Below are 14,356 nucleotides of genomic sequence, written 5' to 3' on the forward strand. Positions count from 1 at the left end.
TCCACATGGCGCATTGATGCTGGCCGTTTTGTTTCCCACCAATTTCAAGTAGTTTTCCCCTCCTCCCCACCCACCCCCCAAAAAAACTGTTATTATTATGATTTTCCTCTTCCTCGTGTTGTGCCAAGTTTCAGTTGGCCGTCGTTCTTCTCCTTTCTGATGCTGGGCGATTTCTTTTTTTCTTTTCTTTTCTTTCAGTATTGATGATCGACGTTGCTGATTGGCGCTACCCTGCCGATAGTCATCGTGGTCCGTCTTCAATCCGATTTTCTCTGTAGGAAAAAAAAAACATGTCAATCATCGCGCATATCCAATTTTATGTTAAATAAAGAAAAGAATACGAGTTATAAAATGATATCCAATACAAGAAAAAACTAAAAACTAATCAATTTCGATATTTGCTTCCGGCGTTTGCCAGCAGTCATTTACCACCCACAAATCGGATGGTGCGGCGAGGCTGTAGACCTTGCGGTTACCAGCCGGTGGGTATAAAAAAACAAAAACATCAAACCCGACATTTCGAATAAAAAACACACATCATTTGCCGACACATCCTCTTTCTCTGGCCGGTTGACCACCTAACGTCCAAGTCCGCTGCTCCGTGAATTGCGTATCGATTGGCGGACAGCTTCTTTCTATAACCTTCACATCGAGTTGTGGAAGAATAAACATGTCCCCCCCCCCCTCTCCACCTATACCATATCACCGAAAAAAAAAAGGGCGAATCATAAAAGGAGGTAGGATAGGACGGGATCATAAATGATCAACGTGGCGTGAATCCTAATCCATTTTTTTCGTCTGTTTTTTTTCTACTATTTTCGACAACTTCCTACCCGGAATTGGTATCCATAAAACGGGTAAGAAAAATGGCCGTTAAGAAATCGTGGATATTTTTTTTTTTCGTTTGTTCATGGAGCTGTGAAATATGGGCGGTGGTCAGTAGAGCAAAATTGGCCATAATAACAAGAAAAATAAAATAAAAATAAATTACAATAAAAAAAAAAAATCTATTCTCTTCCCCCATCTGCTTCCTTCTTTTTTCGTGTGTGTTTTTCCTCTTAATGGTCGCGCGAGCTGAAAGAGGGCAAGACTTGAAGCATCTCCAAAAAAACTAGTGCATCGTTTGTTAGCGGCCGTTGACGACGGGATCGTGACTGGACATTTGCTGTTTCGCAATTAAACAAAGCCCACGTCCTCCTTCTTCATTTGATTCTCATTTATCCTTTGCCCCATTTTCTGTTTTATTTTGTTTCACTGCTAGAAATTGGCCGAGAAAAAAAACAAAACAAAAAGAACAGAAAGAATGCGAGACGCAATTGGGAGATGCGGTCGGGGAGGGGATGCCCTTCGTCTTAATCAAATTAATCTACGCGCGCCATAGAACCAATAATAGAAAATACCAACGATGAATAAATCAAAGCTACAGCGTCTGTTTCATCTTGGTGCAACAACTTCAGACACGATAACACAGTCCGAAAAAAAAAAGAGAAATATTTTTCAATTTACCGAATCTTATTGGATAAGAAACAAACCCAAAAAGGCAGTCGAGGAGAAGATCAACACGAGATTTGTATCCGAAAAGAGGAAAAAAAATGGAACACACACGACGAGCACGGGTTGATAGACGACCGTGTCGGGTGGCTCGGCTACCACTACTGGGGTAGGAGATGCAATAGAAGAGGGTGTGAGGAGTCGGCTGGACCATCGAAATCCGCACAGCCGCCGTCGATATTGTTCCCTCTTTTTTTCTTTCTCTTTTCCACGGGAGAAGCTCACGAGGGAAAAGAGTCGGCGACAGATGGATAAAAGCCTTTCAACATTTCACAAGATCTGGCCAAAAACTTGCCCCTTTTTCTTTTTTGGAGCGCATGCAATGTGCAAGCGGACGCAGGCGCCATCAGTAGCGAAGCGTGTTGAGTCATCTCCATAAATGATCATCTGGTATCATCCAGCCAATAACCTTGGCACTCAACTTGTCCGTCACGTCAACAGAAGAATCGTGTTCTAGCAAACACAATACGCATTTTTGGTTTTGTTTTGTTTGAGTAACAAATCGAATGTTTGTTAGACAAACCATCGATTTCCGGGTGAAGCAACTGCGATTCGAACATGGGTACCCCGTCAGTCTAGATACTGGAAAATCCACGGGATCAATCTAAAATCTATCGATGGCATGAAGTTTTTATCAGCAGGATGTGGTGGTTGGCTGTAGTTTGGTTTCCCATAGTAACCAGGCCCACAATGAGAAACCCCAGGCTTTTCTAGCAGAGTGAACCAACAGGGTCACTTGCTGTGTCACACAGTGTGCACGAGATGTGGCATCCGTCATTAAATATGAAAATGGCCAGTGCTTCTGCCTCTGTTCCTGAGCACGGAGCTGTTTAATGTTTCAAATTCTATTGGTTGCAATCTATCGCCAGCATTCATGATCCATATCCTGTGCCTGATGTGGTAACAAAGAGATTCACTGATAAAGGAAGAGATTCACTGATAAAGGGAGAGATTCACATCAGTAAACCACCTGATATGATATAATGTTAGGATTTGATATGATGTTGGCGCAGGTAGATACAGAGACTACGGAAGGTCAGTCCCCGTCAGCAACTTATCAAACACCAAATAAAGATTGAACATGAGCTAACACCCAAAAGTTGTCCATGTTTGCCTGAAAGTGGAGACTTTGTATGATTAGATTGTTATCTATTGCCTAATAGTTTGTTTTTGCTAAAATAATAATCACGGCAAGGTGAGTAACCTATCTAAGCTGTTGTTCCCTTATTTCTATCTTCATTCGCGATTCGTTCATCACCAGATTAAGTGCAGACCGTTGGTGAAAATAATTTACGTATTTCATTATCGATTTTACGAATTACCTCTTCGAACAGTTGAATTTCTTGTTATTCTTCTTCTGGCGTCTCTCAGTGCAACCGTTTCGATGAAATTCAACACAAAACGCGGCGCAGGGGTGGAGTAACATAGGGCACACTACGACATACACAACTCACCACCATCTTTTGTGTTTACTTTGCTTGGACACACACCAGACACACACACACCCTGAGAAACACAGGCGGGAGAAAGTAGAGAACATTTGGCGTTGCCACGTATATTTCTCTTCTTCCAACATTACGCTTTCACAACTTTCCCTTTTTTTAAATATATTTTTATGTCTCTCTCTTTTTTCTTTTCTTTCGTAATTTCATGTTTTTTTCCAAGGTCGAAAATAACGATGATTAACCACAGCAACAATACGAAAAAGCACATAAATTTGCATATAAATCAACAGCTAGATTTTCAAATTTTCTATGTCAATTTTTTTTTATTGTTTAGCTTAAAAAATAAAAAAACAAAAACTGTATATCCCAATCAGGCATTCGTGTTGCTCTTCATCTGAGCCATCTTGGTCCTCTTGTAAACAGCTTCGTCTTGCACTTCGTCTGCTGCAGTTTCCACCATGCCGCTGAAAAGACGTTCCCAGTTCTGCGAAAGGAAACTCAACTTGACGGCCACCTCCATTCCGTACTCGGCAATGTATTTCAGATGCGCTGTACGATTTCGTAAGTGCTTCGTTTCCTAAAAAGGAATTTTGAAAAATATGAAAGTTTTAGAAACCAAGTCACGCACGAGAAAACCAACACAAAAAACAACGTCAGATTGATGGAATGCATCCACAAGGGCACTGACGGATCGTTCTAGACCGCAACATGATTGCATCAGCCTCATTTAAAAATAGTCCATTCATAAACACACCTTGAAAGGTTGAAAAGTGGCACGAATGGCTCGTTTCCTCATCAAGAGGTTGTACTCGTTGTCACGTGATTGTTGCTGTTGTTGGCAGGCAGCCCCGCCGGCGTCCGAAGATCCAGAAGACGACGACGATGACGTCTGTCCAGCATCGTAGAACCGATCAAATTGTCTCCGGATGGCCGTTGATGGCGCTGTTAACAAGACCAGAGCATCGAGCGTATCGTAGTGATCCTCAGCATTGGCCACGTCTTCGGGTCCAATCGGTTCGCCGTCGATCTGATCCAACCCGAATGGATGCAACCGGTAAATGGCGTACAACCTCCACGCGGCCCTCAACGGCTCTGGCGTGGGGACGAGCGTCTCGACGCTGACGCTCCACCGAAACCACGACGGGCTTTCCAATTTGGCCAGGCCGTTGATCTGACGCAACGTGGGCGGGATGGCCATCTTGCGGAAGGCGAAATTGCGCAAATTGGGGAAGAGCTTGCGAAGCGACGCGTAATGAGGGCACAGCTGATCGAAACTGAGCCCGTAAAAGACGATCCATGTGAAACAGTTCCACTTCATCCGGCGACCATTGCATGTTCTGAAGCATGCGGACAATGTTGATGCCGGTGATGTGTACTTCTTCTTCGCCGACTATGATGCGCAAATCACGCAACTGCTCTTTGATGTTCATTCCTATGGTGGCACTAAGTTTCTGATTGGCCAACGACGTCGGGCCGAATTTGTTGGCGCTCGACGAGAGGCTGCGAGTCAAATTCATCGCCGTGCTGCCGGACGTAGGTGCGGTCGAGACGCGACAAGCCAACCTGGCGGCCGGCTTCCTCGACTGGTTGGACGCGGTCGATGCGGTATCCGAATCGTCCGAATCGGAGTTCCACGAGCTGGAAGAATCGTCAAACTCGATGGCGACACGCGATCGATCGCGTCGTCTGCTACAATTGCCGCTGCTGTTGATTCGCTTTCCGGTGGTCCGCTGTTCGATTGTCTCGTTCCATTCAGCCGTGGGTGGGCGCAGACTGAAACGGAAGACGGGCTGACTTGACTTGTCTTGACTGTCATCGGCCGGACGAGGCGCTGCGGCGTTGCACACCATGGCCGAGAAAGCAATTTGCCGGAAGGACTTGCGCCGCGGATGGTCACCGCTCCTGACCAAACACGATTTAATGGCGGATGCCGTCGGCCCCTGAGTCGAACAACGGGGCGGGGGATCGTTCACAATCGGCGGGCTCCCAACCTGCGCCGTCAAACCTTCCGGATGTGGCGGAGGCTCGTGCTGCTCCTGTTCCGGCTGATTAGTCGTACTCATGGGCCGGACGACGGCCACATTTCGCTGGTGGAACTTGCTGGACATGCCGGAGCTCTTGATCGCACCGATTGCAACGCCGGAAGAAGCAGAAGCCTTGTGTTGGACAGTCACAATCGGGTTGACTTTGTCCATTTGGCTGCTGGCTGTGCTGGCCGGCAAGCGCTGAGACGACCAGTTCTCCGCCTCGCCTCTCAATCCGCAAGAGATGACATTTTGGTCGAGCAAAACGAGCGAAGGCATCGAACTGACCGCGTACAGGACGTAGTTGGCGTTGAAAGTCAGCGGATTGCCGTCCAGCGATAGCTCCTTCAATCCGTTGAGCAAACCCAACGGGCTCAGGTCGTCCAGCCTGCAATGCACCAACACCGTCATCATTTGCCGATAGCCGAGGACTAACGGATGAACAACGTGAAAAACTAAATTCGGCAGAATGAATTGCAGTTGATGTAAAATAATCGAGGGTCAAATCCATTTGCCTAATGAATTATGGCTAAAGTGGCATTTTTTATACTTTTTTAATGAATACCTTCCGTTTGAAAAGCTGGACATTTAGCCCGACTACTTTTTGTTCTAGTGCGCACAATGGAACAATCCCGCCGCGACACGAGTAATACCTTTCGTTTAATGCTCTTTAGCATGATTTCTGAATATAACACTACAATGTAGTACACGACATATCAATTTGGATGAGTCACGAAATTCGTTTTTATGCCCGGGTACGTAAAAGAAAAGGAAGAAAGAAACAAAACAAAATTGCTGCCTACCAACAATAAAAATAAAAAAGGACGAGAGCATCGCAATTTTCGGTTCGCATCGATTTAACTGAACTGGTCGCGATAAAAGGCAGTTGTCGATTGAACCTGGTGATTCCAGTCCACGGCCAAGTTTTCTTGTCTATTTCCCCTCTTTTCTTTAAAAGAAAAAAAAAATCCAAAAGCTTTATAGACAGTGTTTTGTTTGTTTTCAAACGTCGTCGCGCCTTCTCTTTTCGCTTCCGTTGTTCTTGTGTCGTTGGGGACGGTCCCTTCTTCTCTACTTCGGACAACGCAAACAAACGATTCCGGTGACCACCTCTCTTATTACGTCACACACGCACGCCATGATGCACATTGGCGTTTCGTCTTTCAACTCTAGCTCCCCTCCTCTCTTTTCCATGCGACATGTATTTTAAAAAAAAATCAAAAACTTGTGTCACAGCAGCAACTGCCGTGGCTCTTTCTCAAAGTCAGCCGAATAGTTTAGGCATACTTTCCAAAGACGTGTGTAACAACGCCTAGAGCGAAAGAGAAGGCCAAAGAAAGTTCCACTCCATCTCTCTCTGCTCGTGAATAATTTTGCGATGGCAATTTCCAACCGGCTGTGGTCGGTTTTTCTCTTAGTCGACGGTGTAAAAACTTACCGGCGTAGTTCGTTGTTGCTCAGGTAGAGCCGCTCGAGTCGCTTGGCGTGTGCAACTTCTGGCACGATCTTGCAGATGCGGTTGCGTTTGGCGTTGAGCTCCTCGAGAGCCAGGAGGCCATCGAGGGAGGGCAGCTTCTTAAGCGAATTGGCCGCTAGATTGAGGACACGCAACGTCCGCAGACGTGACATGCCCGTCAAAGCGGCGATCTGGTTGCCGTGCAAGTCTAAAATGTCGAGGCTCTGCAAGGACTCCAATCCTTCCGTCGTTTTCAATCTACGTCAAAGTTAAGAAACACGTACACACACACACAGTGAAGTCAAGAAGAAGGGAGTTAAGAAAATAGAAAAAACAAGCAACAACAGTGAAACGAACGTCCAATCATTTTTGTTCGTTTCATATTATGCCTGACTTGATCGGAAAGAAAGTATACAGCAGGTCAGGCTGGACAAGGCAAGTGACTGGTGATCCGTCAAAGTGGAGCATGGGCACGGTACCTGTTTTTACCGAGCATCAACACTCGAAGAGAGGCGAGCGTGTCCAGTCCTGATATCCGTTCGATTTTGTTGTCGTAGAGGTTCAGCACTTTGAGCATCCGAAAGGAGGAAAGCGAATCGATCCGGCAAATCAAATTGTGTTGAAGTGAAATGAACTGGACGTTTTCACGGCCCTTCAGCGACGGCACGCATGGCAGGCCACACCTGACGATGAGGAGGCAGTGTCCCCAATTCAATAATTAACAGTCAATAGGGTGAAAATGTTGTAAATATCAATGTTCAACTAGTTCACGATTATTTACCTGTCCATAATGAAGTTCTCTCCCCATTCGTTCTTGAGTGGCGCAGATTTTGTTTTAGCGGCATTGAACGAATGGAACGAATCCACCCTCTTGTGTGAAAACGATCTCCTCTGCATTGTCCCACTCGAATGACTGTCTAGAGTTTCATTCAAAAACCACTTTGTTGATTCCGTGGCCGTGGCAACCAGTAAACTCGTGCAAGGCCTTGCCCACAACCATCAAACATGAGCGCTTCAATCTTTCTTTTTTCCGTTCTTGTTTTCCTCTCCCCTGCCTTACTGTAGAGCTGGACAGAGTGCGTTCCTCTACAATCCAGCAGATGGTGTCCGAAATTAATTTATCCTGTTTTCTTTCTGCGTTAGCAGCGAAACATGGGTTTTATTACGGTACATACGGAATATTGTACAGGTTCTCTGGCTCTATTAACACTCAAACTAAACTGAGAAAAAAAAAACAGCTCTTTTGGAAGCCTAAAAAAAAAAAAAGACTGAAAAAAGACATCTTTAAGCTAAAGGGAATGACGGGAAAGGTTGAACAAATGACAGGAGTGGGAAGATGAAGTGAAAAAGGTGAATCGAAGAGGAAAACGTCAAAAAAGAAATAATTATCAATAGCAACACTTTTAATCGCACTTGCTGGCTTTTAGTGGAGGGAATTTAAGATTGTCCTTTCATGATTCTTTTTCTTCCATTGGGGGTGTGGTGATTGGGCGTCGGAACAAAAGAATGTGAGGCTCTGTGAAATGAAGAATGAAAGTTTATCACAAATCTGAAACTCGACTTCACTTAAATTACCGCATCTTACCAGGTTGATGAATCATGTAGTGGATCCAGCCTTGGCTTTGTTGAACACCAAGACCTCTCCACTCTGCTTCCGTCATCAAATGACTTTTGGGCACTAGTTTAGCCAGATCTTTTGGTAGTTGAACATGCCTGGAAAAAAAAAAGTATCGAGTGTGAAGAAAAGGCGTATAATTAAGAGTCATGCAACAATTGAAAACGTTGACATTCACCGCTGTTCAAGAATAGAGGTAAAGAACATGTGCCTCTTACAATGGATGCTATATCAACGTTTCCACAAAATGCTCGTCACTCACCTGTACTCATATTTGTCGTCGTAATATTTGTCCGAATAATAGATATTCTTGTACGACATTCTTTCTTTTTCTGTTAAAAGAAAATCGGGAAAAGAAAATCGGGGAGACGCCTCTAAACTTGATCAATTTCGATTTATTGCGCGCCGCTCACAACGTGACGGTTGGGCTAAAATTTCAGATTCAAATTTGTTCGCCTGCCAACCGATAAAAGCTCTGGTTGAAATAAAGTGGTTAACGTATTACACAGTCCTGTGCTACCATCTGGTGGTCAAAATTAAAAGCTCTTAGTTAGAAACGCCCTCTTTTTGTGAAAACTGGAAGAAAAACGACAAACCGAATCTAACTTTTTTCTGTTTATTCAAATCATCAATTGAACTGCACTGCAGTCTTTTCTGCTTGGCAGACGCACAACAACAGAAGCGAGCTTATACACACGATGTCGTCGATTCAATATTTGCTTAGATCCAGATGGTAATTGGCCGTACGCAAATACGGGAGTCGTCAGGGACGTCGGAAATGGAGGATGGGAAGGCCGTAGAGACAAGAGTAGATTACGGGAGAATGTGAACGCGACGCGTCGGCGCGTCCAGAACGTAAATTCGATAACGACCCCGAGGCGGTCAATTGTATTGGCTCGACTTTATGTGTTTGTATTTTTTGCCCGTTGTCTTGACCGACTCTTTGATTCAATCATCTCATTTTTCTTCTTCTTTCCACCTCACACGAACCCCACCAAACCGCACAACTGTCCTGAAAGTGTTCAATTGAATCACAGTGACATTTTTGTATTTGCATATTGTTTTTCCCTTGGCTGTTTCTTCCCAGTGCGAGACACAATTGAAAAAAAACCTTTGATTTTTTTTCTTTCTCCCTCATTTTCAATTTCCTGTACCATTTATCCAAAAAATGTCATCGTCCATGTGAAAATACATTTCTTTCTTTCGTGAAGGTCGGACATATCTTTAATACTATTCTGCCCGTGGGATGGGAAAAGAATGATTTTCAATCAAGTCGTCATCTTCGTCATCGGATGAATGAAAATAGGCAGAAGAACGAAAAAGAAAAAAAAAAAAATTGATTATTATTTTCTCGGACTGTCGAAACGATGGGAACTGTTCAATAGTCCCCTTTGGCTGAATGAGGTTTCGATCCAGTCGGGTAAAAGAGCCCGCGACGAGCTAGTAACTCGCCGTCGTTCCTCATATCCATCGTCTGCACTATATATAGTGGAGAAATAGCAAGTGTGTCGATGCGGCCTTATATATCCATGGTGATCACTCGTCATATCGTTACGCACACAAAGAGGGACGGAAGGAGAAAAAAAGGATCGATGTCAGGACGTGGGTACGTCCGGGTTAAGAGGGAGAGGCGCGGCAACAGCGCCCTTGGTTTTTTTTTTTTTGCTTTTTTATATCCGCTTTTAAATAAAAAATTACTTTCTGTTGCCTTTACAAGAAACCGCAAAGGTCCCGCGATGCCTGCACGGACAACGATAAGGTCCTACTCTGACCTAATCAATCCTTTCTTTTTTTCTCTTAAATTTATTTTCAATTTATTTGTTTTTTTTTTTAGTTTATCCAGTAGACTATAGCACTGCGAGTGTAGGAACAAGTCAATAAATTTGGTTGGTCGGACGTCGGACTAACGCAGACACATTTCAGACGGGTGATTTCGGAAGTCTATAGCGATTTATTTGACTTTGCGTGGATCTAGGATATGTTTCGTAGTAGATAGAGCACAATGCGCACTACGCTTTTCCTTCGCTATTATAGAACCGTATAATATATTACATCTTTGCGGGGATATACAGTTAAAGAAATTCGTTGGAAACGTGTCATATAACCAACATAATCATAGAGATCTTCCTTCGTTCGACATTTTTAGATTGAAAACATTTTTGGCTGGGGCGATAGGCGTCGAAGAACACGTCCTTATTTCGCGGTGCTGCCCAGGCCCCAGTACAGACATGATGGGCAAGAAATAAACCCTGGACCAATGTTCAGCCATGCATGTCATCATCTTCTGAATCGACGCTCTATTTAAAAAAAAATTTCCTCCAAAGGATTCACACAAAAAAAGTGTTGTGTGTGACATCAGAGCTGTTCTTGATATATGTACCATTCTTCCAACTATGAAATGCTATTTTTTTAATTCAATAAAAAAATAGGAAAATATATATATAGCTATAGTGTTATGGAGTACACACGTCCCTATAGTGCCATCTGTCCATCTTCGTGACATGGGATGACAAATACACACACACACACACTGTACGGGCATATAATAATGGGCTGTATTATATCCATCGTGATTTTTTGTTTTGTTTTCGTATTTGGGCGTAGATATGATTTTGATTTCGTGACGGCTATGTTTTTTTTTGTCAGGGGTTGGGTGGATGTTCTTTATTTATTTCGTTGCTCTTAGATAATTGGAAACGGAGAAGATGATGAGAATGGTGATGTTCAGTGAACGATGCAACGGGACACGAACGAGCATGTCAAGTTCGTCCATGCACGCCATCCTTTTTTTATTTTTTTTTATTTCACTGGCCATTCACCTTGTAATGAGATAAGATGCGGTATGTATAGGCTCGGAACCGGCCAAATCGAAAAATAACACCGAGACCAAAAGACATGTTTAGTTTTTTTTCTTTTACATTCTACATTTGTTTTACTCGCATATCAAAACCAAAAAAAAAAAATGGTACATCATTTCTTTTTAATTTTAGGAATGTTTACGATTTTTTCGTTTATATTTCCTCTCTACATTTCTATACCGCAGGGGAATGGGGTATAGAGAAAACGACGTCAGAGAGTTGCACGCCGAGTTGCACTTGCGCAGCAATGGAACGGATCTATATAATATATTAGACGTATAGATACAATGCAGTAGACAGAACATTCCAACTGTTTTGTTGTCCCACCATAAGCTAAAAAAGAACGGACGCAAAAGTCAATCCCCTCTTCTTCGATTCGATTAGTCTATACAACTTTTCTTATGTTGAGCTATATAATATACCCTCCCCCGCACTATACGTACATCAGCTACGTCGAAAATGGTATTTAACACCCACTGATGTTTCAATATAATTTTGAATATTCTATATCATAGGCCCTCTTTTGTTTTTAACCTAAACATTTAAGCTTTTCGATAAGTCGTTATACATGCCCTTCTATAACTTCAAGCAAAGCCAACTATTTATTAATCAGCTCTATATAAGATTATGTCGTCGGGAGTAAATGATTTCATCGTGGCTTTAATCTATTTAGAAATTTTGAAGTTTCGATGACATTGTCTCAGCGACGCCTGTCTACTGCGGCGTCGGTATATAAGCGGTGCTGTATAGACTTGGTGCGCATCCGCCCATCCAGCAAATCAAATCAATAGATATACTCTATAAGGACAGCGTGAAAGAAAAGGAAATGGGAGAATTTATACAAGGAATAAAATATATATAAGACAACGAACAATGAAAAAAATAAAATAAAACGGGATAAAAAAAAAGAAAAAAGATATGTATATTTAATATAAGCCCTTTCTGTATGCCGCTCTCTGTTCGGTGTGTATAGATGCACAGAACCGAACGCAGAGTCTATACACGCCAAGTTTTCTGAAAATGGAGGTCGAATTCAACGATGACGCAAAAGAAATGTGTTCCTCTTTTTTCTATTTCTTTTTTTTTTTTCATCATCTCCTTGTTCCATAATCTGCGTGGGCTGTCAAGTCTCGTAAAGGACACTCTTACGCATCCTAATATAAAAGTAAAAAGGCGATGAGTTGAATTATATAAACGATTGCGTTTTAAACATTGATATATAGCCTACGATGTGTGTCTAACATTTTATTTGATAGAAGCCTTTAAATGTATGTATATTTTCTTGATCGTTTAATGTACAAGAGAAATACAAACATGGATGTACATGTAGTGTATACTGGCCTTATACGATAACAGCAGAGATATATAGAGGCTTCTCGGCGTGAGTGCCGAGTTGTCGACCGTTGACGGGATCATTACGCTCCGTCTGCGATCGGGTTTATTTGCTGGCGGCATCCACCCCGAAACTCTGAAGCTATACATGTCTTTCTATTCTCTTTATAGACACACACACACAGAGAGAGAGAGACAGTGTCTAACAACAGTACCTTAGTCGAGCTAAACAACTAATAAATCTCTTTCAACTCTTTTTCATTTTCATTTATTTGCTGTAGACTCGCGTTTCATTATCTTTGTATATTTGTTGCATTTTCCCTATTTGGCAGTTGTGTAGTCAGCTTTTCGTTCTCAAAAGTATTTAGCGTTATTAGTTGTTCAAACGTACCAGAGAGAGAGAGAGAAAAAAGGGTTTACGCAACTTAGAGTATATATTAGCTCGCATGAATGTAAATCGATAAGTAAAAGTGCCACCCTTCTTTTTTTTCGATTGTCGATAGGAAAAAAAATCAAATTGACAATGGTGAAAGTCACTATCGATAAACAGAGCAAACAAGAGACGATGTCTACTGTCACAGTTTGTTTGAATAGCAACTCCTTTGCCTTTGCAGCTTGTTATTGCTTGCGAATGTTATACGCGAACTATACAGCGTGTTCTTCTAACACCTGGTTCATCTTCATTTTTTTTTTTCCTTCTTTCTTTATTTATTTTTTAAAATATGCAAATATCGATTTCCATCTTTTCATTCGATTGACGCAGAGGCCGAAAGAAGCGCTGATCGTTGCACGATCACATAACAGTTACGAGGATTTCTTTGGGGAGCGTTTACATACACGAATGTCTAGCCCAGTGCATATACAAGGTTATGATTTTATGAGGAAACCCATAAAAAAAAGGGGGGAGGGGAATTGCTAAATTTAACAAAAAGGATGTTATTGACGAAACGAAGGGAGCCAATTGATCCCTTCGTTTTCTTGTTGCAGACAGGTTGCGCTACAATGACGGCAGACATGCATAAGGACGATGAAGACATATATCAAAATCCTTAACTGTCAAAGTCTCTAACCTAATCGTAAATTTACTTCGAAAAACAACTCTGACTGCTGTTGTTGTTTAGCCTTCTGAATATGCATCAGAAAATCACAACACACAGCAGATAATCTTTAGCAGTTTTTCTTTAAATTGATTGATGATGTGTAGCCTATAGCATTTGCTTAATATGCTCAAATAGGTCAGCCACTCTAATGCGGTTTTGTTCATTTGCCACAGTACATATAGCGACCTATATACGAGAGGCCGCGAATCGTTGTGGCCAAAGTTTAAAACACAGGGTACATAGTGTACATAGAGACTATAACACAAGGGGAGAAAAAGAAAAGGGTCGACTTTCGATAAATCAATAGAAACGAGCTATAGCGCTATATACGCCAACCAGCTGCAATATACTATATACATACAGCCGGGCAAAGAAAAGCCTGCTTACACATATACTACTATGTTCTCTGCGTGTGTATGTGTGTGTAAAGAACAGCAAGAGGTCAACTTGCTGCCTATGCGGTCGACATGCTGCAATGACTGCTGAATGCGGCAAATATATAAAAGAGAAACGATGAAAAGCTATTTAGATTTGGAACATACATCCCTTTGAGCTTTGTTCCATATGCACTTTCAAATTTTGAAGTCTTTAATGTTTGCGTTATAACCTTAAATCAACAGCTTAGGTGTATTTATTTTTTTCTTCTTCTCGTGTGGAATGAAATCTCGTGTGATGAACGCAAATCGACGATGCTAATGAACGATAATAGGGCCAATGGAAATTTCCAGTGGCTGAATCCCAACGAAAAGAAAAAGCCAAGATGAAACGGGGTCTATAAAGATCGATGGATTCGAGATGGAACGGATTCTTCGCGAGGCTGTCGAAGATTAAGGTCATTTGCAACTGGCCCTTATGTGCGTCTGAACACCCAAAAAAATCAGCTAGGTTGCCGCACCCTATATATTTATATGTAGAGCATCCAATCAACTGATCTATAAATGGCCACACGCATATCATTGGCTTATATAGAGACGA

At 42.4% G+C, this 14,356-nt stretch overlaps 2 protein-coding genes and 1 long non-coding RNA gene across 3 annotated transcripts; 1 reads left to right on the forward strand and 2 right to left on the reverse strand.

The window, feature by feature from the left end:
* Positions 1–182: 182 nt before the first annotated feature.
* LOC116925551 lies at positions 183–7,514 on the reverse strand. Its single transcript, XM_032932264.2, is given in 7 exon segments — positions 183–272; positions 2,874–3,573; positions 3,751–4,290; positions 4,292–5,408; positions 6,459–6,734; positions 6,956–7,159; positions 7,258–7,514. Coding segments are annotated over 6 exon segments (2,460 nt in total). The 5' UTR covers positions 7,374–7,514; the 3' UTR covers positions 183–272; positions 2,874–3,366.
* LOC116925649 lies at positions 2,963–5,744 on the forward strand. The gene is made up of 2 exons (XR_004395646.2): positions 2,963–3,104; positions 3,371–5,744. It is a non-coding gene; the product is annotated as an uncharacterized LOC116925649 (long non-coding RNA).
* An 88-nt stretch (positions 7,515–7,602) lies between the features above and the next one.
* LOC116925626 (cyclin-dependent kinases regulatory subunit) lies at positions 7,603–8,573 on the reverse strand. Its single transcript, XM_032932375.2, has 3 exons — positions 8,354–8,573; positions 8,062–8,189; positions 7,603–7,992 (listed from the first exon to the last, which is right to left on the reverse strand). The coding sequence occupies exons 1-3, from the start codon at positions 8,410–8,412 to the stop codon at positions 7,928–7,930; spliced, it is 252 nt and encodes an 83-aa protein (XP_032788266.1). The 5' UTR covers positions 8,413–8,573; the 3' UTR covers positions 7,603–7,927.
* Between the last annotated feature and the right edge of the window lie 5,783 nt (positions 8,574–14,356).

This window comes from Daphnia magna, linkage group LG6 (genome assembly GCF_020631705.1).
Source record: "Daphnia magna isolate NIES linkage group LG6, ASM2063170v1.1, whole genome shotgun sequence".
Lineage (NCBI taxonomy): Eukaryota > Metazoa > Arthropoda > Branchiopoda > Diplostraca > Daphniidae > Daphnia > Daphnia magna.